At 37.0% G+C, this 22366-nt stretch overlaps 1 protein-coding gene across 1 annotated transcript in view; it reads left to right on the top strand.

Annotated features, from left to right (window-relative positions):
* The window catches only part of LOC131571259 (coiled-coil domain-containing protein 171-like), a 49707-nt gene that overhangs the window by 7458 nt on the left and 19883 nt on the right, over positions 1-22366 (top strand). The window contains exons 2-15 of the mRNA XM_058823905.1: positions 638-812; positions 3479-3660; positions 6329-6475; positions 7634-7726; positions 9062-9189; positions 10615-10744; positions 13359-13526; positions 15127-15315; positions 16519-17023; positions 17766-17882; positions 18717-18943; positions 19609-19788; positions 21008-21172; positions 21676-21821. Coding sequence (XP_058679888.1) covers positions 638-812; positions 3479-3660; positions 6329-6475; positions 7634-7726; positions 9062-9189; positions 10615-10744; positions 13359-13526; positions 15127-15315; positions 16519-17023; positions 17766-17882; positions 18717-18943; positions 19609-19788; positions 21008-21172; positions 21676-21821 — 2552 coding nt within the window. The remainder of the gene's footprint in view (positions 1-637; positions 813-3478; positions 3661-6328; positions 6476-7633; positions 7727-9061; positions 9190-10614; positions 10745-13358; positions 13527-15126; positions 15316-16518; positions 17024-17765; positions 17883-18716; positions 18944-19608; positions 19789-21007; positions 21173-21675; positions 21822-22366) is intronic.

Below are 22366 nucleotides of genomic sequence, written 5' to 3'. Positions count from 1 at the left end.
TTCTCACTGCTACTTCATTTAGGTACCAGTTTGCCACAAGAGCATCAGGGAAAATCTTTGTAAGGGGGCTAAATTATTTCCTATGAATGGAGCATGCATTAAGGATGCTGCTGCTTTGTAGATGTTCTGAAGAAATTCATGTTTTACTTTCCACCTTCTTGAGTTCTAATGGCTTGAATGTGGTTTCCTGGGTCTAGTTTTTGGCAGCACTGACTAGACTATCTTTCTTACACCAGATAGGAGTCCTTTTTGAAGCCTTTTCTTTGTTTTGTTTGTTTTGTTTAATGGCATTCTGCTTGACTGCCGAACATCATTGGACTAAAGTTTGTGTTTACATAGTGAGTTCTTAGGTGTCTGATAATGTAATATCCCAACACAACTGCTTTTCTAGTTGCTAAGTACAGTTACCATAAAATTGCCTGTGGAATATAATTGTAGCTTTTATTTTCTTAAGGCAGAGCACATTTGGAAAAACAGAGAGGTACATTTAAGGTACATGAAAATGATCTAGGAACAGAATCAGTTTGCATTAAAAAAATAAAAGTATTTAAAATGTGTGGTTTCAAGACTGTATTTAAAAATCAGATGGGATAAGATGGTAGCTGTGAATGCAATCTCTGAAATATTTATTTTCTAGATGTCTCGCTATGAAAAAGAAATACTGCAATTAAGGTTGGAACTTGAGAAAGGAGAACTTCTTCGTCAAAATCTGGAGAGTGAAATGAAATTTGCTAGAAAAGAAGCTAATTTACAGCTGTGTTCTGCAGAGGATGAACTGTGTGATGCAAAAACCAAAGTTATGGAACTTCAAGGTAATTTTCAAAAAAAAAATAATCATGGCCAGAGGATACACCAGTCCCAAGTCATTAAAAAAGCAGAGATTGCACAAGGTTTTACAGTTACAGCATTCTTTGAAAGTCTCTTATTTTCTTATTTTCCCATGTGTTACTCATCTGCTTCTATAAGCTCATAAGATTTTGCAGAACACTTGCTGTCTCGTATGAATTAAATATAACCTGCTATGCCTATCAATACCTTTTTTTCTCTTGCTCTTTACCTTCTGTTATTTCTTCCTTCAGTGTGTACAGAATTGTAATTAAGGAGTCCCTCTCCCCATCCTGCTTATCACTATGTCCAGCAGTTCTTCCTTTTTGTTTTCAGGGGGAAAAAAATAAAATCAAATCCTGTTTATTTGTTTACACTCTTTCCAAAAAGCTTTTTCTTTCTACCCTGGAGTTCTCATCGTGCTGCTTTTTTCTTTCACCTTTTCAGATATTTCTAGCTTTTTGTTGCTCATATCTGGCCTCTTCATGTCATCTTTGGTTTTGTTTAGTATGTGGAAAGGAATGGTTTTACCAGCACATTTTTCCCCTACTAGTTTGGCATTCAGAAACTCAAATTATTAATTCTTCTCAAACAGAAAGAGATTTCTCACTCTTAAAAGCTGGGGAGATTTTTTTGTTGTTGTTGTTACCTAAGTAGATAAAATGCTGTTTAAATTCAGTACGGGAGATGTATTTGTGAATCTTTGGTGTTCACTGAAAAGACCTGAGCACTCATGAACTTTGTAACTTTACAAGGATGGAAGGAGACTCTGAAACTTAAAAGTGCATTTATACTGCCATATTTTTAAAAGATAATAAGAATTCTGCACTTTCATTCATTTGGAGAACACACAAATTACAAAAATCTTGGTTGGTTTAAATTTCTCAAGCTGTTTTTTGTTTGGTAGGGTTTTTTTTTTTTTTTTTGTTAGTTTAGTTTAGTTTAGTTTTATTCTGTTATTTGCTGGTTTTTTTCCCCCGGTTTTGTTTTCATTGTGACAAATGTCAAAGCCAAATAGTTGCCGTGTTGCTTCTCATTTCTTTTTCAGTTTTTAACTTACTGCTTCTTCTTCCTTGTCTCTTGGAGCCTTGCTCACCTCGTATGGTGTTTTTGACACAATCTCAACTTAACTTCTTGGACAGAGCACCTCACTTGTGGCCTGTCTTTATATCTTCTTGTTGGGTTTTCTGGCTGTTGCTGTTTAGGTGGCCTGGAAAGGCCCAGGGATGGCCTTGGAGAGCCGACGCTTCAAAGAACGAGGAGAGACTTCTGATCTTGTCTCGGTCTCGGTGTTTATTAATTGTTTATCTAAAAGATTTTCTTTCAGCCCGACAGAGGTCTGCACAGCAAGTCAGCCATGGGCACACTGCGAGCCCCCTGGGCGGTCACTTATCTTTATACTCGAAGTTACGTATACAATATTTACTATTTCTCCCCAATACCTTCTACCCTTATTAACCGGTGCACTTTTAGTAATGACCAATCCCAAAGTGCCACCACCACCACAGAAGATGGAGGCCAAGAAGAAGAAGAAGAAGGACAGGACACGCCCCAATTCCTCCATCTTACTTCTTTAGACCCCCCTGTACCAAAATCCTAAACCCTGTGTTCTACACTTTAACTAACTTATCCCTTCACCATTCACCCAGTGAATTCCTCCCAGCCCTCATACAGGTCTCATCTCCTGTGTAGGATCAAAATCCTGCCACCAGACACTTCTGGCAACATTCCAGGATTCCCGAGCCCCCCAAGGGTGGTCTCGGCCTCTCTGCACCTCCATCCTGAGGTGCTGAGATCCCACATCTTCTCCAAACTGTTTTTCTGCTGTTCTTCTTGAGGTTCGATTCCTGACATCTGACAGGTCTTTTCCATCATTGTGTCCACTAATTCTCTGTGTTTTCCCAACATGTCTCTTCTGGTTTTCTCCCTCTTCTCCATCTAGGAAGAAATTTCAGAAGAATGGGATGAATTTGAAGTAAAAATCTATTAGAAAGTGGTGATCACATAAATGCCAACATAACTAGTTGTACTCAGCAACATAAAAAAAAAATACGACATATTTTGACTGAGTCTGTGAAATGAAGCAAAGTTCCTAGTAAAACTGCTTTTAGGAAAAGAGCTCTTCCTTGGCATTTAAGCTTTCACAGAGAAGTAGATCCAGTATTTCCCTATCTTGGGGCAACCATTGGGCTGAAGATTTAACTCTCTTGAGCAGCAGTAAATTTCCCCAGAAAAGCTAAGCCTTTGCTCATTAGCCCAACCTGCCTAAGGTTTTCCTAGAATCATTTTCATGTGGCTGGTGTTTGTCTTTATTGATACTTAAAATGATCTTGAAATTAATTGCTACAGACTGAAGTATCTCATAAATATTTGGAAATAAGCTAGCCAAGTGTTGCAGAAAAATGTAATTAAGTTATTAAGTTCCCTATGCTATAGAGGCCTCACTTGTGTGAAAGATGCTGCAGGAACACAAAATGTGATTGTTTCTCTGTAGTGAAACTGGAAGTGTTACTGTTCCAGTGTTTCACAGGATATCACAATACACAGAGGAACTTATGTTCATTATACTTTTTTTCTGAACATGCTAATTTTCAGTGATATTTTTCTTTTTCTCTTTCTCGCTTTTTTTTTTTTTTTTTTTTGTAAACAACAGTAATCAATGACAGACATCAGCAAAAAGCATCAGAGATTGACAAAATAGCTCAAAGTGATCAGTGGCAGCTTCAAGCAGAGCAACAAAGATGTGCAGTGGAGAGGGATAACATCCACAGAGTACACCTTGCTGAGCTAGAATTCCTCATTAGAGAAAAAGCTGAAGCAGAAATGGCTTTTCAGGTATGATGTATTAATAGATGGAAAGTTCCATGAGATGCTGGCTGAAAGTTTTTTGGTGCAAAGTGTGGGGTGGGTTGGAGTTTTTCTGCTTTAAGGGGGAAAAAAAACCCAAATAGCTAAATACTGCAGAATAATTCTGGAGATTACAGAAGTAATGAAGTTACAGAATTATGAAGTTATTACACTTAGTGTGTAATGCTGGTTTGGGGCTTTGATGGAAGGTGTTGTGCCTGTTTGTCATGGTAAACACCTAACCCAAATTATCAGTACTCAGTGGTAGTGAAAAACAGAGGAGCTTGGGGACAGGACATGATGTCCTTCTCAAAACAAGCAGAAACACAAACCAGTTTTTATTCAAAGCTGATCCTTGTAAAGCTGGGCAGGATATCGGCTGTGAAGAAGCCCACTTTTAGGAAGAGTTTTCCTTTTCAAGATGCCAGGGGCAGCAGGGTAAGCTCTGAGTTCTGGCCAACAGAAGTGGCTGAGTTAGCTTGAGGAGGCTCTGGAAGGGTATTGCCTTCTGTTGTGTACAGTGTTTTATAGGAGCTACATTCAGAGAGTTTAATGCTGCATCAAAAATCAGCATTGAAAAAGTATGCCATGCTCTGTCGAGTGATGTTTGTCCTTGAAACAGGACAAAAGGAGCAGTGTATGGCTCAGGACATTGTGTTGTCTGTCAGTCCCCTGGCAGTGTTCTCTGACAGTGGTTGTAGAGGAAGGGGTTTTGTTGGTAAATGTATTAAAGCTACAAAATTGTAGGAAATGTAATTAGCATGAGTAGACTAAGATTGCCATGAATACATCTAGTTAAACAGGCCAGAGTGAGCTGTAGGGTTTCAGAATCTTGATGTCACTGAACTCAAAAGTCTTTAAAACTCACTGAAATGAAAATGTGATTCACTGGTAGGTGCCAAACCCTAACCTGCTTCAGTAATAAAAATGTTAAATTGTTCCACTGCCATCACCCTAGAGTTATGTTATGTATAGTTATAAAATTCCAGGAAATGAAAATTCTTACATCTGGGCTTGACTGCATTGAAAGCTGAATTCATTTAAACTTGTCAGATGAACATCAGAAATGTTTGGGTTTATAAATTATGACTTTGAATGCATTGCAGTATTTTGTGTTGTGTATGTACAGGCCTGGCTTAAATCTCCTTTAATTATTCTGAGTTACAAAATGAAAGCTAAGGAGATTTAATTGTGGTCTTAATAAGTGAAGAGAAGTGGGATTCTGAGCATGTAGGCAAATCCTGGCTGGAAAAACTGCAGGTCACAAACCGTAATTCTGAACTTGGCTGTGAAAATGCTGAGGTAGGCATGGGAGTGGAGTCATGGAGTATTGAAATGTGCCTCTGGAATGAGCATGCAGGAAAAATCACCTTCTCTGCTTTGTGACAGGATCTGTTGGGCGGATCCTGGCCCAGGATAGGAGGGCTCAGATGCGATAGGAAGGGCAGTAGCATCGCCTCGTGGTTAGGCAGGAGTCCATGGCCCTTCACGGGTTTTTCCTTCGAATACCTGGGAGATTGTGTCATTTAGAAAAACAAACAAACAAACAAACAAAAAACCCACAAAAACCCAAACAGCTGTGTTTTTCATGAGCAAATATTATGGGGATAGTATTCAACAGTCATATCACCTCCGAAAAGTTCAGAAATTCTTCAAAATTCTGAAATCCTGCAGCTCATTCTGACTTGCTTAACGGGCTTGATATACTCACGACAATTTTAGTTTTCTAATGTTAATTATATTTCCAGTAGAAAATGTTTTTAGATTTTTTGTAGTATTTCACAGCAAACTACCTGCTACTTATTTCACATTCCCCAGTTCAAATTTGTTAATATTAGGAAGATAAACCTGATATTTCTGTATCTTAATAGGTATAGAGTAGAAATGTTAGGAAATGTAGAAGACGGTTAATTTTTGTTTATTTATTTATCTTGCATTCTGAAGGGAAGAAAACTGTCTTGCTGGACATTCAAAGCCAGAGGATTACCTTAAATTTAAATGAAATTCATATGGACAATGGGGATTCTGTAGCAGTGATTTCATGGAGCTGCAGTGTCCAGTAATTGAAGTAATGCTTCCAGCCTGCAGCTTAGTTCAATTTCTGTATGCAGAAATTGAGTGGGGACCAGATTATTTTATTCTACTGAGGACTAGATAGTAGCAAATCCTTTTCAGAATACCAGAAATCAAAATTATTTAGTCTGTGGGACTAACTGTTTCTAAAAAACCTCTGATTTGAAGTTTCAGCAATCAAAATCATAACAAAAATATCCCCTGTGGGGGGACAAAAGTTCACGCAATGAACTCTGTTTCTATCGTTGCCATGGAGCTGGGAGACAGAAGAGATTGGAAGGGCTGTACTCTTTTAGGGAAAGATGTCCTGTGGAGATCTGGTATTGATTTTAGTGTTACCACAGAAGATCATGTTCACAGTGATTTTTTAGGCCAACATAGATTTCTTGATGGTGAATCAAAAGCATCTCTGCTGTTGGGTAAACACTTCTGTTGACATGTGCTGGCGTCGTAGATTTTAAAATTCTAACATCATCTTCTGATGCAGTCTCCATTTCTCTGTTGAACTCTCAACTGCAATACTTTATCATAGAAAAAGCGCCTCTTGGCATATTTATTTATTCCTTTACCTGTTTACCTTTAGAAAACTAATGCTGCCCTGCAAAGCATTGCCAAGAAGCTGAAGGACATGGAGGCAGAGCACAATGGCTGCGCCAAGGTGCTGAGGCTCCAGGCCAACTCTCTGGAAATCAAGAACAAACGGCAGGAGAGGCTCCTCAAAGAACTGGAGGTAAAGCTTTCTGCCTGCTGCTGGGAGCCTCAGCAAGCACAGGCACAACTGAGCAGTCTCATTTCTGAGGGGTGAAACCTCTGAGTCAGGCTATGAGTGCCCTGTGTTTGGTTAACAAAATGTGGAGTGTCACTTGGCAGGAAATGTGGATTCACAGGTGAATGCTGTGAGCCTGACCTGAGAGTGGTGTTTGAACTGCAGATGGAAAGGGGTTTATGTCACTGGGAAAGCAATCTTAGCAACATAGAGGTATAGAGGAAGTATTTGTGCAGGATTTGTGAGTTTTTAAAATTTTTTATTTAAGCATGTTAAGCAGATAGGTCTTGTGGGAGGAGGCAAAGCTTAAGCCTTTTGGCTGATGCTTTTGTGGAGGGGGTTTGGTGATCTCTGTGCTGTGACTTTTTCTTTAATAGGCCTTCCACAGATCTCTGTTTTTCAATTATTTCCGTTTGTGAATGTGCGGGCTTATACAGAGTTTAAATTTATTGCCAACAGCTAGTATGTAAATTTTATTTATTTATTTATTTTTCAGTTAATGTTTCCCTAACTGAAGTGCCTAGAGTTAGGATTCAGTCTCACATACTTGCTACTTTGCTTTACCTGTCCAAAATCAATGACTTTACTTGTATCTGTGTAACCTTGAGTGTCTTAAATTACTTTTAATATTAATGTCCTTTTCTTCATCTTTGTGGCATCACTTGAAGGCAGAAGTCATTTTGGGGTGTATTGTTCTTTTCAAATCAATCATCAGTCAAAGTGAGATGATGTTTTTGATAGGAAACAATGTAATTAAAATTTCATGTGAATTTCTATTATAGCAGCTCTGTAGTTACTGCTTTTGCTAAAAACATTTTTTCAATTGAAATATCATGTCCAGGCCTTTATGTAGAGACACGTATCTGTGACTATAAAAACTGTAGCAAGAGCATAATCCTACATCAATTTCTTTCACTAAATAGAAAATATTACTTTATATTCTGGATATGTAATGATTTCCTTTCATTTGTTTATTGACATGAGTTTTCACAGTTCCAAAGTGCAAGTAGTTCAGATACCACAGGTTGGTTCATGGAGACCTAATAAACTGAACAAATAAAGTTGTCTTTGCATGATGTTATCATCTTTCTGGACTTAGATATTTTTAAAATGTACTTTTAGGCAGCTGCAGTGAAAATAAAGGAACTGGAGGATGATGCTGCAGCAGCAAGACTAGCACATGTAGAATGTAAATACACTACAGATGTCATGCAGGTAAACTTTTGATTAAATATTTGGTGGAAGTTTGCAGTAAAATAGAAGATGGACTTGTAAAGGTGCAATCTTCCAAAGATGTTAAGATTTCCTTGCTCCAGTGAAAACACTGAGTAGATATTTTTGCAATGATTGTCAAAACTGTAAAAGGTAATAGAAAAACATCTCCTTTATTTCCAGGGAACTATCAAGTTAATAGAATCAATATTAAAATAAAATATCACATTCTTATGTTTTAGAATTCAAAGTAGCATTGAAACAGTGAGGGGAAAGGAAATGTTTCACAATAGTTAAACTGCTAAAATATTCTGTCCTATATCTCTGGAATGGGCACTAAGGTAATTTCAGAGATAGAGTGCACTCACCCAACTTCTCTAGGTGTGAGATATTAATGCATCGTGAGACTGCAGTTCCAAATGTAATTATTCAGAGTTAATTTCAGCTATTACATCTGCTGTTACTAGAAAAGTCTGAATATATGAAAAAATGCGATATGTATACTTGAATATTCAATTTTTGTATTACTAAACCCTGTGTGACACAGGGTTTGATCCATTAAAGCAATTAGGATTTATTAAAAAAAAAAGTGAAAAACCTGAAAGATGATTGCTGAGTGATCTTTTGATCTGCTGAGTGATCTGACTAACAGTGGAATTTTGAAAAACTAAATGAGAAAACAAAAGGGAATGTCATTAATTTTTTCTTATTTTCTGAGGAACACAAAAAAGCATTTCCACTTCTTCAGTCAGTTATTTTTTTATTACTTTTTCTAAGTACAGGTGCTTGGATTTCTGAAGTGATGATTAAATAAGTAATGATGATGCAGGTTTTTTTTATTCCTTCTGTACTTTTACAACATACAAAGGGAAAGGTAACATTCCTGGAAGTTAGAGATTTATCTTCTTTGGGTGAAGAACACAGCAGGTTTTCTTCCTTGTTTATGTACATGAACAAGCTCCACATGAGCTTTGCTCTGAGTGCAAGTGTAGCTTTTACTGTTTATCCTACACTTTTATGAGCCTACTTAATGAATAGAATTCTCCTGGAAAACTTCAGTAATATAAATAATTGAAATCAGGAAAATCCAAACACCACACAAGGACAACAAAATGTGCTTTTGGTCAGCATATCTATTTCTCTCTGTTTTGAACTCTATGTATTAATACATTTCTATGTGTGTTCAATGCTTTCTTATTCCATACAGAATTAATAGAATATATTCACCTGTAAAAAGCAGGTGAATATATTCTATTAAAAGAACAGAGCAGTGAACAGCATTAAAGACCATGGTAGCCTTTCCTAACTTCCCTTAACTGCTTTCTTAACACTTGGTAGTTGAGAATTCAAGAACTCGAGGACATTTTGAATGAAGATCAGCGCGGCAGGAGACAAGCTTTGCCAGAAGGAGTAGCAAGGGAAGATTTCAGAGAGCCAGTGAATGCTCTTGAGACAGGAAAAAAAGCGTAAGTTTCCTTTTAAAGCCATTCCAAAATGGCAATAGACAGCTTGAGTACAACTCGTAGTTTTCTACAACTCATAGAAAATTCCCTGCAATTTTCAGTCAGCAGAAAATTCTAGGGCAATGTGCCAAACCAAGCTAAAGGTTCAGAACCTGGCAGTCCATTAATAACAGGCCCATATCAGTAACCAAAGCTATTGTGAATGGTACAGATAATAACTGGCCTGCTACAGAACCAAAAATTTTGAAAATCATATTTATGGTAGGGTCCAGCCTCCAGTAGTGTTTGGGGTGAGTGTAGGAATAGATATCCAGTAGATATCCAAAAGATGTCCAATTCTTATATTATTATGAAAACATTGTTTTCCATTTCAGTGAGTCAGTTGGATCTCTAAGACTCCTGTCAAGAAGTTGGGTATCATTTATAGTGGGTAATCTTTGTTTTCAACTTTTGAATGACTGTAGAAAGCTTTACATGGTTAAAAAATATTGAAAAGTGTGAGAGCACAGGAAATCTCTTGGGATGTTTCCACCACACAGTCTGCTGTGCCTGTGGTCGCAGAACTTGGGTGACCTCTCTTTCAGCCTAGAACTATTTGGGTCTGTATACACAGGTGTTTCTTTTGACTTACTCACACAAGGAGTAGTGGAGAAGGAAAAAAATCAGTTTTCCCAGAAGAAAGGAAGTTTGTGGTCTGAGCAACTCATTCAAGATTCATGATTATGGACATGTTTTTAGTAAGATACTTAAAACTTGAGCTGGAGAAACCTTTGTCATCCTTTGCAAACATCATTTTTAAGCAAGCTTTTGGCTTTCCTGATACCATGCTTAAATACTCAGGCAATCTTTTAAAATTCTTCCTTGCATTCCCTCTCTGTGCTTCTGTGTTGTTTATGCTGTTGTTTGACCTTGTAGTTTCCTCATCAGCTGCCTGGTTAGTCATGCCAGGCTCTTGATATGTCTGTTTTCCTGACTGACACAGTAGAAGAACAGATTAAAATTCTGGGTAGCTTGCTTTCAAAGTCAGACCAGAGTAGGGTCAGGCATGTGGAAATCTTAAGAGCAAGAACTGTAGTTGAAATCAGGGCTGATGATGCAAGATGCAACATGGTCTCTCTGAAGACAGCTGTTGTGCTAATTAAAATATGAAGAATTCTGTTTGTTATATGTAACTTTGAGGCCGCATTCCAAATAATCTTATGAATTGCATGACACCAGGCTTGGTAACTGAAAATATAACCTCTTGAAAAATCTTTCTTAGAAGGAATATAAATGTCTTCATTCAATTAAGAAAGGCAAGCAGCTTCAGGATCCATGTGATGTGCTAAAGTGGTATCTGCCATATCCATTGATTATCATTTAAAAGAACATAGAGCATTCGACAAAAGTAATTTTGGTTAAAGTATCTTTTTTGTGGAAACTTTCCAGTTCACCAAGACAGCATATAACCTACGGTATGGAATGGAAAGACAAGGTTGAGGCAATGAGGAGAGCTCAAGATCCCAGTGCCACATTAGTGGTTCCTCCAGACAGCTTCAGCCTGCATGAAGGCTCAATAGTAAGGAAAAAAATCCTCAATAGTAAATTGCAAATACAAATAAAAAGCGCTCAATAGTAAGGAAAAATATGTGACACACATTGTTTAGGTGTTTTAAAACATACTGTCAAAATATTTACTGTGGTAAGGATTTGCTGCATGTGCTGTGCTGAGCTGCGGAAGAACTCTGCCATTCTCTCACCCTTTTTGTTATTATGTTACCTTTAAAAAAATTTACTACATGAATAAATGTAGCCAATGACTTGGAGAAGCTAATTTGAAAATATTTTTAAAGTATGGGTAGGATGTACTGGCATTTCTAATTAAGGCATTTTGTAGATATTGATTATCATATCATGTGAAGAATGTTCTTTCTACCTAACTTTTTTATCAAGTTTCATTAGCTACCATTGTAGAAATGCTTATTTCTATTTCATACACCCTTTTAATTTTAGTGCAAGTATTTGACTGTAAAAATTTCCTGAAAATTGTTTCAAGCTTTCAGGTGGAAAAGCAGAGGGGATTTTTTTGTTGCTGTTTTGTTTTTTACTTGTTTTGCTGTGGATTTGGCACATTGGATGTATTTTGCTGGATTATTTTCTGAAAACTTTCTCCTCTTATGTGACCACTTTGGGCTTTTCTACTGTCTTTACCCAGCTACACCTTGAATAACAATTTTGTCATCATTTTGCATAGCAGCAGGGACTAAGGAAAGTTGTCAGCATGTTTAGAAAATCTCTCCTTTCATAGTGTGGTAACATTTGCTCTCTTTCTACTCCTAGCAATATAAATATTTTTTTTTTCTGGTGGCTTGGAAACTTCTCCTCTTTCTCTCTCAGAGCTCTGAGCATGGAAGGTACATGAGGTCTGTTCCCTGTGGACAGGAGCAGAGACCTGCATCAGAGAGTCTTCAGATTTGTGGGTGTCTTTTGTTCAGTTGATGGAGTGATTCCACATTTTGTCTCAGTGCTGTCCACTGCCCAGGCAGACCTGTGATTCACAAGCTGTAGACAAATAAAATCAGGATCTTCTTTTTTCTTTCTGGGAGAATACCAGCTTCTTCCATGCAAGCATTAATGTATTAAAAGATATTTGCTGGCCTAGTTAGCCTGAAAAAGTAATTTCATCAGGCACAAAAGGAATACATACAGACAAAAGCAAATGTCTGCCCTAACTACAGGCATTAATGTTTGCTATTTATAACTACAAAACACAATTGCAAGCTGAAAACATTCTACTAAAATTCTTGCTTAACCTAAAGTGCTTGCTAGCTGTTGCTGTGGCAGGAGTTTTCCTTTTTATTTGTATTCCTTAGTAAAATATATGACACAACAAGAATTATGGACAAGATTCCATTCATGATCAAGATTTCTAGAAATGGAAACAGTATTTAATGGTAGACTCAAAATTAATGTTATATTATTGAAAGGTTAATAAATAAAGGGTTGTCTCACTGTCATATTCATAGAGCTGGTTGTTTTAATTGTTTTACTCAAAAGATTTCAAACCACAAGACTGTCCTGAGCAGGTGATAAAAATGCTCATTTTTGGAAGAGTTGTATTAGTGGTTGCCTTGAGATCAGGTATTTATTGCCTTGGATGGCTTTGCATTTTCCCAAAGCTGTTTGTATTTGTTTGGGAAGCAGAAGTGCCTGTATGTGATCCTGTTTACTAGTCCATTGAGACAGCTCTGATTTTGCTTCCCAAAATGAAAAAGCAGAAGACTGTAGCAGAAACTAAGTATAGATAACATTTAATATATTGCTGTTAGTCTCTGCTATACCTATGCTTAAATTGTGTGAAAATGCCACTGTGTTCTCTTCCATTCATTTTCCCCTCCTGCTTTCTTGACCTATACAGTATTTTTCCATATTTTATACCATTTTTATGCTTCCTGAATATGTTCTTTCCACTCTAGTCTGCTAATCTTGTATTGATCTCTGAATGTACTGATACAGCATTTGAGAAACAGCTTTCTGTTATCTTAAGGCACTTGTATGAACTGAAAGTATGAACAATTGAATTTCTACTGCATGCTGTTGTTGCTAAAATTTATTTTTAATCAATTTAATATACTACTGATTAAAATCACTGTAAATAAATGAGGAATGGCTTGTGGAGCTTGACTGAAGGAGCTGTAGGCCCATTTTGGCCAGCTGATTAATCATATATAATCCACACAAAACAAATTTTTAAAGGAATTTAGAGTGTATTGTGCTGCCAAGCCAAATGGACAGTTTTCTGTGTGCTGTGCAAGTGTTGGGGCACAATTTGGAGGCACCTCAAGGTATTAACATGGGTGAATGAATTGCATCCACTAAGAGCATGGAAATTTTTAGCTGCCAGGTCATGGTTGTGGCCCCCACAAGACTGGGATTTACTCACATACTTTATTTACATACTGTGTCTAACTAGATAAATTTTGTGAAATCTGTTTTCTTACTCTGCTGTAATATTATGCAATATTATGGCTGCAATTATTAGAAATGAACTGAGGAATTTTTTAAAGCTGTGAGAATGAACCTTAAGGGCTCGTTTTCAGCTGTGCTCAGCGCTGCTATCGCACATATGATGCACCTCTTTTGATTTTAACATCGCCCAGCTACAGCAATTAATTTTTTTCTTTGTGTTCCAGAGGGAGATGTCCATCCTCCTGAACTTATACCAGACCCTGGCAAATGCCCAGGTGCTTTCCAGACAGACAAACGTCCCCCTGGAAGAATTACCTTGGACAGAGCTTTGTGCACTCTTGCATGAGAATGTTGAAGCCCTGGTCTCAAACTTCAACAAGGCTAACCAGAGGGTGAGTGTTCCCAGGCATCAGCTGCCTCTGCTGAGCTCAGTGACATTTATTCACACTGCAATCTCGTTAAAAAGGACTGATATTCATCCCCCCAAAAAAGGATTTGGACACTAACGAACGAGCACCATTAATTATGGCTTGTCCGCTGCTCAGTTTTTTGCCAGGGGCATTTAGATGTGAGTAGAGTGTGCATCAAATCTCCCAGCTCCACCTTCTGTGCAGGATATTCTGAAAGGACAATTTGATAGTAGCCACAGGGACCTAATTAAAAGACAATAAATTCATCTTACTGATGAAGAAATTCACTGAACATAGTCATTTACAGTCATAAATCAAGTCTTTATTTTACTATAATCCAGAGGCAAAATACACTTTCTCAAGGAATATCACCTTTTAATTATGTGTTTACGATTTAAATGTACTATTTGAAAGAGTGCCAGTGAGGGGTTTTTTTGTTTAATTGTAACTTTAGATTATGACATTTTTATTCAGAAACAAACAGAAATACCTATTATAAAACATGTCAGGATCTGTATGAAGGAGGAGCTGTATTTTTCTGAAAGGTTTTGAAGCAAATGAGCTTACATGGCTTTTCTCCCCAGAAAACCTTGTGGTTTTAGGAAGGAAAAAGCCCCTCCTAAAATAACTCAGCTGGCTCCAAAGGCTAAGCTATGCCTAAAGAGCTCTTTAGGGTATCACTTTGTGTTCTGGTTTGTTTCTCTTTTGAAGGAGATGAGGAAAGGGAAGGGAAGGTGAACACTGTTGGCAGTGTTTGTAGGGCTTGTGTCTTATTGTTGCTTGCTTTTTAATTAAGGATTGTTATTAAGACTGATTGTGAGGTCTCTAGGGTTCTTCTCATGTACTTAGCAGCTTTTGTGGTATTTTAGACTGTGCTGAAAAAGCTTTTTTTCCACACAATTCAGCGTGAGCTATCTGGAAGTATCTTGATATTTTCTAGGAACAGAAAGTTCAGGTGTGTGCATTTGGGGATCATTGTTGGCTTGGTTCATTCCTCCATTTAGCTTGCATGAGAAGTGCAGTGTTAAACCACAAGAGTGAATCCCTTCATATTTGTTGAAAATACATCATAAACATATGAGCTATTTGTAAGGAAAAAATTCTCTGTGCTAGAATTCCCTGAAATTGTTTTAAAACTTAATAATAATCTGGAATGTCTTGACTTTTCAACAGAAAAAAAAACCCAAAAACCACAAACAAACAAATAAAAAATTAAAAGCTGTGTTTTAATTATTGTTTGCAATCATCACAAACTTCTAAAGGATATATTTGGATTAATAGTTTACTAAAATTTAATACAATCATTAAAAAATATTATGAATTGTCTGGCTCAGGTTTCCTGCAAAGAGGGTGACAAGGTGGTAGAAGGATAGCAAAACCGAAACCAAATAAAATACTTTGTTTCAAAATATATTTCAGTTTTGTTTTGAGAACCAAGTAATTTATCTGCCATGAAAGGGTTTTACTTAGTTTTAATAAAATATTGAAAAAACTGCAGTTTAGATTTTATGCTGGAATAGTTTGTGCTTAACTTAAAGTGAAAAGGTAAATAATAATTTCTTCTGAAATGCTTGTCACACAGATATCTCACCTAGAATATATTTGCAAGCACAAGACTGACACTATGAACGACCTTCAGCAGAACCAGGAGGATGCTTTGGAGAAAATGTCTGAACAGTTAAAAGCACAGGAGCACTGGTCGCAGAAAGAAAAGCAATATCTTGAACAGCAGTACTCAAACGCCCTTGCAGAAATTCATGCAAGATCACAGGTATGGTGCTGTGAACTTCTAATTTTTTTTTTCTTTAAAAATTGAATGGATTATTTCAATAGTTTAAGCCTCTTAGCAGTTAAAGGTCATTTGGGAATTTTAGTATACATTTAAAGTTTAAAAAAATCCCAAACCAAACAACAAACCAACCCATCCCTGTGCTAATATTAACATCACTTAAAATAAGAAATAAATTACTTTGAGGAAGCATTTGTTGAAGAGAATTTAGTCTTCAGGCCCAGCTGAGAAGCCTGATTTCATCTGCAGATAGCAGTATTCTTTTTCTGAGAATGTTAAAGCTGTAAGATCAACTTTGCTTGTTTTAAGAATTACTGAGGGCAGCAGCTACTTTTTCAGCATCATCATTTGCAGAGATTGTATAGAATAACAATAATGTGGTATCACCTGGGGATAAATTTAGTTACGTAGGTACTGACCCTAAAAGCAGTGGTAGATTTCAACGGTGTTAAGCAACTCTGTTTTTCTGATACTACAGTGAGGAGCGGCCTAAAAGTGTGAAACTGTCACTCCTTGTTAGATGAGTTATTTGCAATCCAAAATGTTCCCTGTTATTCCACAACCACCATTTACTGTCTTTATCATCACACTCCTTCATACCTGTTTCAATTAAAAGCATAATGAATAAAGGAAATAGATGTCCCTTGTTATTTGTGAGTTACTGCAACTTACTTTAGAGAATAATGCTGTATTTGATGCAGATTTCAGGACTGGAAGTCTTTGCATGCTGAAAAATTCAATCTGTCAACTTTCATGTTCCAGACTTCCTTATGTTTTTCCTCTCACTTACACTGGCTTTCTGCTTGGTACAGCAGTGTTCTCTCTGAAATTGGAGGATGTTATTACTATTGTTAAGTCAATTAATAAAACTGTATTGTGGGCAGACAGGTGGTGTTGGACCTTCTGTGAGCTGTCACGGTGTTGGTGGATTGTTTTCAGAAATCAGGAGTCCATTTGCAATTGATTATCATGTAAATTTCCCTCCTACCACTGTTTTTGTTTCATACATCTTATTCTGTAATTGCTTACTAGAAGAGACACTTTCATCACGATTATTACTAACAACTTTTGCCCCTTTAATGCATCATTTGAATGGCAAAGCTAAATTTTCTTTTCATTCTTGTCTAGGTAAAAACCATGTAGTTAATGTTTCGTCCATTATAGTTTGGTTTGTTTCTGTCGCAGGAATGTGAAGAAACGGTGCAGAAAAACAGGCAAAAACTCTATGGCCTTGAACAACTCTCCGACAAACTGGCCCAGGAAAACAATACCTTGAAAAATTCATTATTAGATGCTTTCAAGGCACGCTCATTCCTGCTGGCAGCCTCTGCACTGCTATCAGGGGCCTTGTGCTCTCTCTACGGCCGACTGTGCGCCATGTCTTGCCAAAGAGACATTCTCCAGGAACAGGTGAACCAGCAACAACTATTGAACCACAAGATCGTCAGCCTCCTTTATGCTCTCCCTGCTGTCATGGAAAGAAACCAGGACGAAGTCAGGATAAGGCAAAGAAGAGCCAAGAGCCTGGCTTATGTGTTCCGAAGAGCTGTGATTGTAGCTCTGGCTGCCAACAGGCTGAGGGGTCTGGCCCGATATTCTTGTACCTTTTTCGTCTGGTCAGACGGATGCAGAGGAAGCCCTGGAATTCAAGTTTGTCTGGGAGAATCCAGAGGCAGGCATCCCGTGACCCGTAAGTGAAATGTTTTTAAAGAGTTACATCAAATTGCACGTTTAGGGAATAACAAAGAGGAATATTATTTTTAGTGCTGGGGCATAAAAACATATTTAGTGACATTTTGACAAATGTTATTTATGGATTTATGTTTTTTATATTGCTTGACAAATGCATTTCACTCTAAGAGAAAATGCCTAGTCTTAGGTTAAGAATTGCAGGTAAAATTTCAGTTATGCTCATGAACTCAACACTATCTGATATTTTTGATATTTGTGTTATGGATTTCAGACCTAGGTGCTACAGCATCTTCCCTGTGGTAAATATCTTGCAATGTTCCTAAACGATTTTCCTTTTTTTTTGGAAAAGGTATTTCCTCTTTTTTTAAAAATAATTTTTAATATTTATTTCCTAAAAACCCACAAAAATTGCTTTCTGATTCAGGTAAAATATTAGCATGGAATTTCAAAATTTTCTTTAGAGATTATGTCTATTTGCTCCTTTCTGTTGCCAGACCAGTTTATATTTCTCTCTACAAGGATAAATGGTATTAAAAATGTTTTCCAAATTAGAAGATTCATCTACTTTTTTTTTTTTTTTTTAATGTCATTCTGGAAGCATGCTTCAAACAGTCTAAATTGTCCTGACTAATTTCTTGTTTATATGCTTATTTTTGGTTAATTTCTTAAAGAGCTGGAGGCAGCAGTGTGCCATATTTTTGTGATTTATTTATCCTGCTAGCTGCACTTCTGTTTCACAGGTTTTGGAGAGGAAGGAGTTGACTGTATTGAAGCAATTAACTGGTTGTGTAGCTCTAACCTCTATACTGCAATGATCAATTCTATCTCAGATCTGGAGGGTGTTCTCAGCAACCAAGGTAATTTTAACTGTATATTGTTGTAGCAGAAATATATTTAAAAATTAAATAAGTCAGGGTGGTCATATAATTTCCATTTTTATGATTTTATCTAAACTATTCTGTTTAGATAGCTCTGAAGAGATATTTCTGAATATTTATGATAGACACCTTTGACTAGAGTTTATGTCCTGAGCTAGTCAATACAAATTTAAGTGGGGCTGTTTCCCTGAAAGAGTAATTTTATTGCAGGCTAAAATAATAACCCTTTTCTACATTCTCTGAATGATCACATTTCTGTACTGTTGGAACAGATTAATTTTCTTGAACAGCTGATAGGATATTTTATTGTTTCGGTATATAGAGGCCATGGAAGCAGAAGGCTGTTTCTGGAGTTTATTTACAGTGAGAACTGATACAGGTTCCCTTGATTCATCTGCGTTTCCGCCACCCCTGGTTCTTTATTAACCTGTAGCTTTAGAGTCCCTACATTTTTGTCACAGAAAAAAGGATAGTAGAAGGGGGATAATTTATGTGAATAAAGGGAAATAGCAGGAGAAAGACAAGGTGATGCATTTTCCAGAAGCCTAAACACTAAATTGGTATAAAAGTTGCCATTGAATCAAGTGTGTTTAGATTCAGTTTCAGGCACTTTCTTCTTTGATCACGCTCTTTTCAATAAATTGAATTCATATCCTTTAAAAGCAAAGTTTGAACAGTGTTTCAGATTCAGCATTCTGTGTTTCAGAATATTTACAGGTTCCATCCTGTATAAGTGAAAACGAACGTGATATTACAAGAAATGGGAACTAATAACCTGCTTGATGTTTCCTTTTTGTTGTTTTTTTCTTAAAGATTCAGAGCTGTGGCTTTCTAGTAACTCGCTGATTGGCACAGCCAGGAACTGCTTTGCAAAACTGATGGACAACCTGAGCGTTCTGATGGAGACAGTTCAAGGGAACACTCGTGGGTGCAGAGCCTTCCTGGAGAGGGACTCCCTGATAGACCGGCTGGCTCGTGGGCTCCGCAGACTAAATGCCCAGGCCCTGGAAGCTGGATTGCATGACAGACTGCCCAGCACAGTAAGCAGACTTGCAGTCCTCCTTCATGGAAACAGGAGGTTTACAGCAACAGTGAAGCTCCCTTGATAGCAGCATTTATTTTGTTTCAGACTGGTGATGAGTCCATGACAGTGAAGTGCTACTATATGGACACTCAGAAGTTGATTTGTCACACATTAGGGTGTGAATAGGTCTTTTCTTTTATTGAGAAAGAATTTTTGGAGGAGGTTTAGTGTATCCAAGTAAAAGATTTTTTTTAAGTTCGATCAGATCTTTATTAACTTATAAGCACAAATTTGCTTTTGGCTTGATGTAAATGTTAAGGTTGCTTTTTATTATTGTTTTCTACTTTCTCATGTTTACCATCCTTTCTTTCAGTAAAGATAACCTTCTTCCCTTTAACCAAAATGAAAGGATAAACTCTTTCTCTAATAATCTTTTATTAGAGATAAAAGATTATTATTCATCTAAGTAAACCTTAGATGAAAATAGTACTTCCTTGTAAACAGAATTTTCAGTTACCCTTGGTAGGTAACAGGTTCAAACTTTTATCCTTGTGTATGTCTTTTAGAGATGGAGGAAAAAATTATGTTTTGTCTTCTTTTTCTTGAGTCTTAAATATTATTTATTTTATTGCTAAAATAGCAGATTTTATAGCCCATCAACTTGTTTTTGTTTGCTGACAGAGAAACATAGCCACTTTGCAGCAAGAAATATTTGAATTTTCACGAAGGCTTCATGCAGCAGAAGTAGAGTCCCGCTCACTGAACCTGCAGCTTGCAGAATGCAGATGGGCTTTCAACAAGATGCAAAAAGATGCTGAAAAAACCCACAGACTGCAGACCCAATTAAGTGAAGTTCAGCAAGTAAGTGCCTTTGACTTGGAGGCTCTCTTGCTTAAAAGAGATTCTCCTTTCTACACATTTTTTGATTTGTGTTCTTTTGGAAAACAAGCATAAAATTGATTTACTTTCAACAGAATTTTCCAGAAACCTTGCCTTGTAAATGTCACTAAATCAGAAGACAGATTTATTTAGAAATGTCTCTTTTCCACTGGAGTTATCTTTTGATTTGTAGAAGGAGGTATCCTGTATAAATAAGAGTTTGGTCTTCAGCAATCCAGGTTCTCCCATTTGCTGGAAATGTTGATCTGATTTATATATCCTAAAAGAAGATTTCACTTAACAGAATAAAGTCAGTGGGAATGAGGGTATTCAATAAGAATGTTAATGAAATATAAACATAGCAGTTTAAACTCTGTATGGATGTTGATGAATGTTATAATAAATACAATGCAAAGTTTAGCGGGTCTGTTTCCCTGAAGAAGTAACTTTATGGCAGGGGGAATAAAGCTTTGGTCTATATTCTCAGTAGCACGAAATTCCCCTGAGCCTTTTGCTGTTGGTGATTGACTTACTGAGACACTGTGGGTTCCCTAACCTGAAGCCTAGTTGGTAGAACCTGTCAGGGGGTCCCAATCCAAACACTTCTAAGCAAAGAATATCTGCTAGATGATGTCTCGCCCATTGTCCTTCTTGTTCTTAGCTAGTAAAATGGATTTTTTTTAAAACTCAAAAATATCTAATCATCTTCAGTTTTGTTCTTAACAGGTTTTATGTCCTTAGTGGTTTTGGACTGTTAGATGAAAATTATCACATATTAGATTGTAGTTGAAATGCAGATGACAGCTTTCTTTGAAGAATTATTTCTTTCTGGAACAGTTTTTGGACAAGAAGAACAGTCCACAAAGGTGTTTACAAGGGTTAATAAGCTCTCCACTAAAATTCTGAACATTGATCTGCATATTTTTCCTTCTAAATACTGAAGTTTTGCATCTCATAGTGTTAATTAGAATAGAATAATGAATGGCAAGACTTTACATGAATGTTCTTTATAAAAAACACAGCAATTAACTGGGCTGCCATCTTTTTGTTCAGCGATGTCTTCATGTTAAAAAACCTCAATACTAATCATAAGCATGCATTTATTTAGAATTTGATATGTTTGCAAGTGGAACTTACTCAAATGGTAGGGAAACCATTGAGTATAGTTACAGAATCAGGCACAACTTGTTTCTCTTTCCAGAACATCAACAAAGACAATGTACAGGAGGAGTTACAAAACGCTTTGCAGCGTGAGCATGAGGCACAATTGCTTTTACAAGAGCACCACCAACGGATTCAGGAGCTGAGTAATAGACTGGAATCACACGCATTTTCTGAGCTAAGTAAAAGCCAAGTATCTCCGACGGTAAGATTATTCTTCTTATAATATATATATAAAATAAATTCTTCTTATACCAGAGTATTACTTTTCATTAAATAAGCCAAATAGTGCAGTCCTTGTGTAAATAAAATAATAGGTGTAAATACCACGCACTACTCAGTCTGCTGGAACTTCAGGCTACTGAGAAAACACTTCAAAGACTCCTTTTTTAATTTTTTTTTTAAGCTAATGGGGTTTTTTTAAAAGTTTAAGAAAAAGTCTTCAATGGGGGTTTGTTGTGGTTTTTTTTTTTTTTTTTTGCCTACAATAATTTTGTTTTCTAAAGCACATTTATACGTAGCAAATATACTAAACACTAGGGGGGTTCTGGGTCAGTAATGCTTCTGCTAGGAAATTCATAAAACCTTAGGATGCAGTGGTCCAAATCTACTTAACAATCAATTTATCCTTCACATTGCTCAGTAACCAGTGGCATAAAGTAAGTTTATTTGGGCTACAGAGTAACTCTGCTCTCTGTCTGCTGGCAGGGCCTCCCTGATGCAGCAGAGGAGCTGAGGAAAAGAGACCAAGCTCTGGATCAACAGGAGAAACTCCTGAAAGAAATGGAGCAGGACCAGAAGCGGCTGTGGGATACTCTCGAGGAGGCCGAACGTGCCCTTGATCAGGGAATAAAGTGAGCCCTGGGGGCTGGGGGATGTCACCTCAAAATGAACAGAGATTTAAATTCCTACTTCCAAGGGCAGAGCTTTAGCCCTGGACAATGTAAGATTAGAAGAGAAAAGTACATCTGTCTCTTTTATTTTTAAATTCAGGGATAGTCTTCTAAAAACAAAAGTGTTAGTTCAAAATACTAGGTCATCCATTTGATGCAGTTATCCCATAATAGTTCTTCAAATTCTGGGTGCTGAAATAACTGGCAAAAAAAAATACCTGTGCTATCTTACTGATCTGACATATCTTTGGCAGATCCTTAAAATTCTGTTTATTTAAGAAATTATTGTTTGTTCTCTGTGTTTCCATGCCAACTTTTTCTAGACAGATACAATTTATTTATAATAAATACAGAAGCATCACCTAGGGGACAGGTCTTCACTGCCAGAGAGACTGAAACCCTTTCCTGTGGTACAAGATAGATCTTCCTGCTGATTTCAGGGAGTTTTGGATTTAGACCTAATCCCCACACCACTTACACCATAACCTGGAGAGGAAGGAAAGGCT

This window comes from Ammospiza caudacuta, chromosome Z (assembly GCF_027887145.1).
Source record: "Ammospiza caudacuta isolate bAmmCau1 chromosome Z, bAmmCau1.pri, whole genome shotgun sequence".
Classification (NCBI taxonomy): Eukaryota; Metazoa; Chordata; class Aves; order Passeriformes; family Passerellidae; genus Ammospiza; species Ammospiza caudacuta.
The sequence above is the reverse complement of the archived record's forward strand: the minus strand, read 5'-3'. Positions and strand labels throughout refer to the sequence as shown.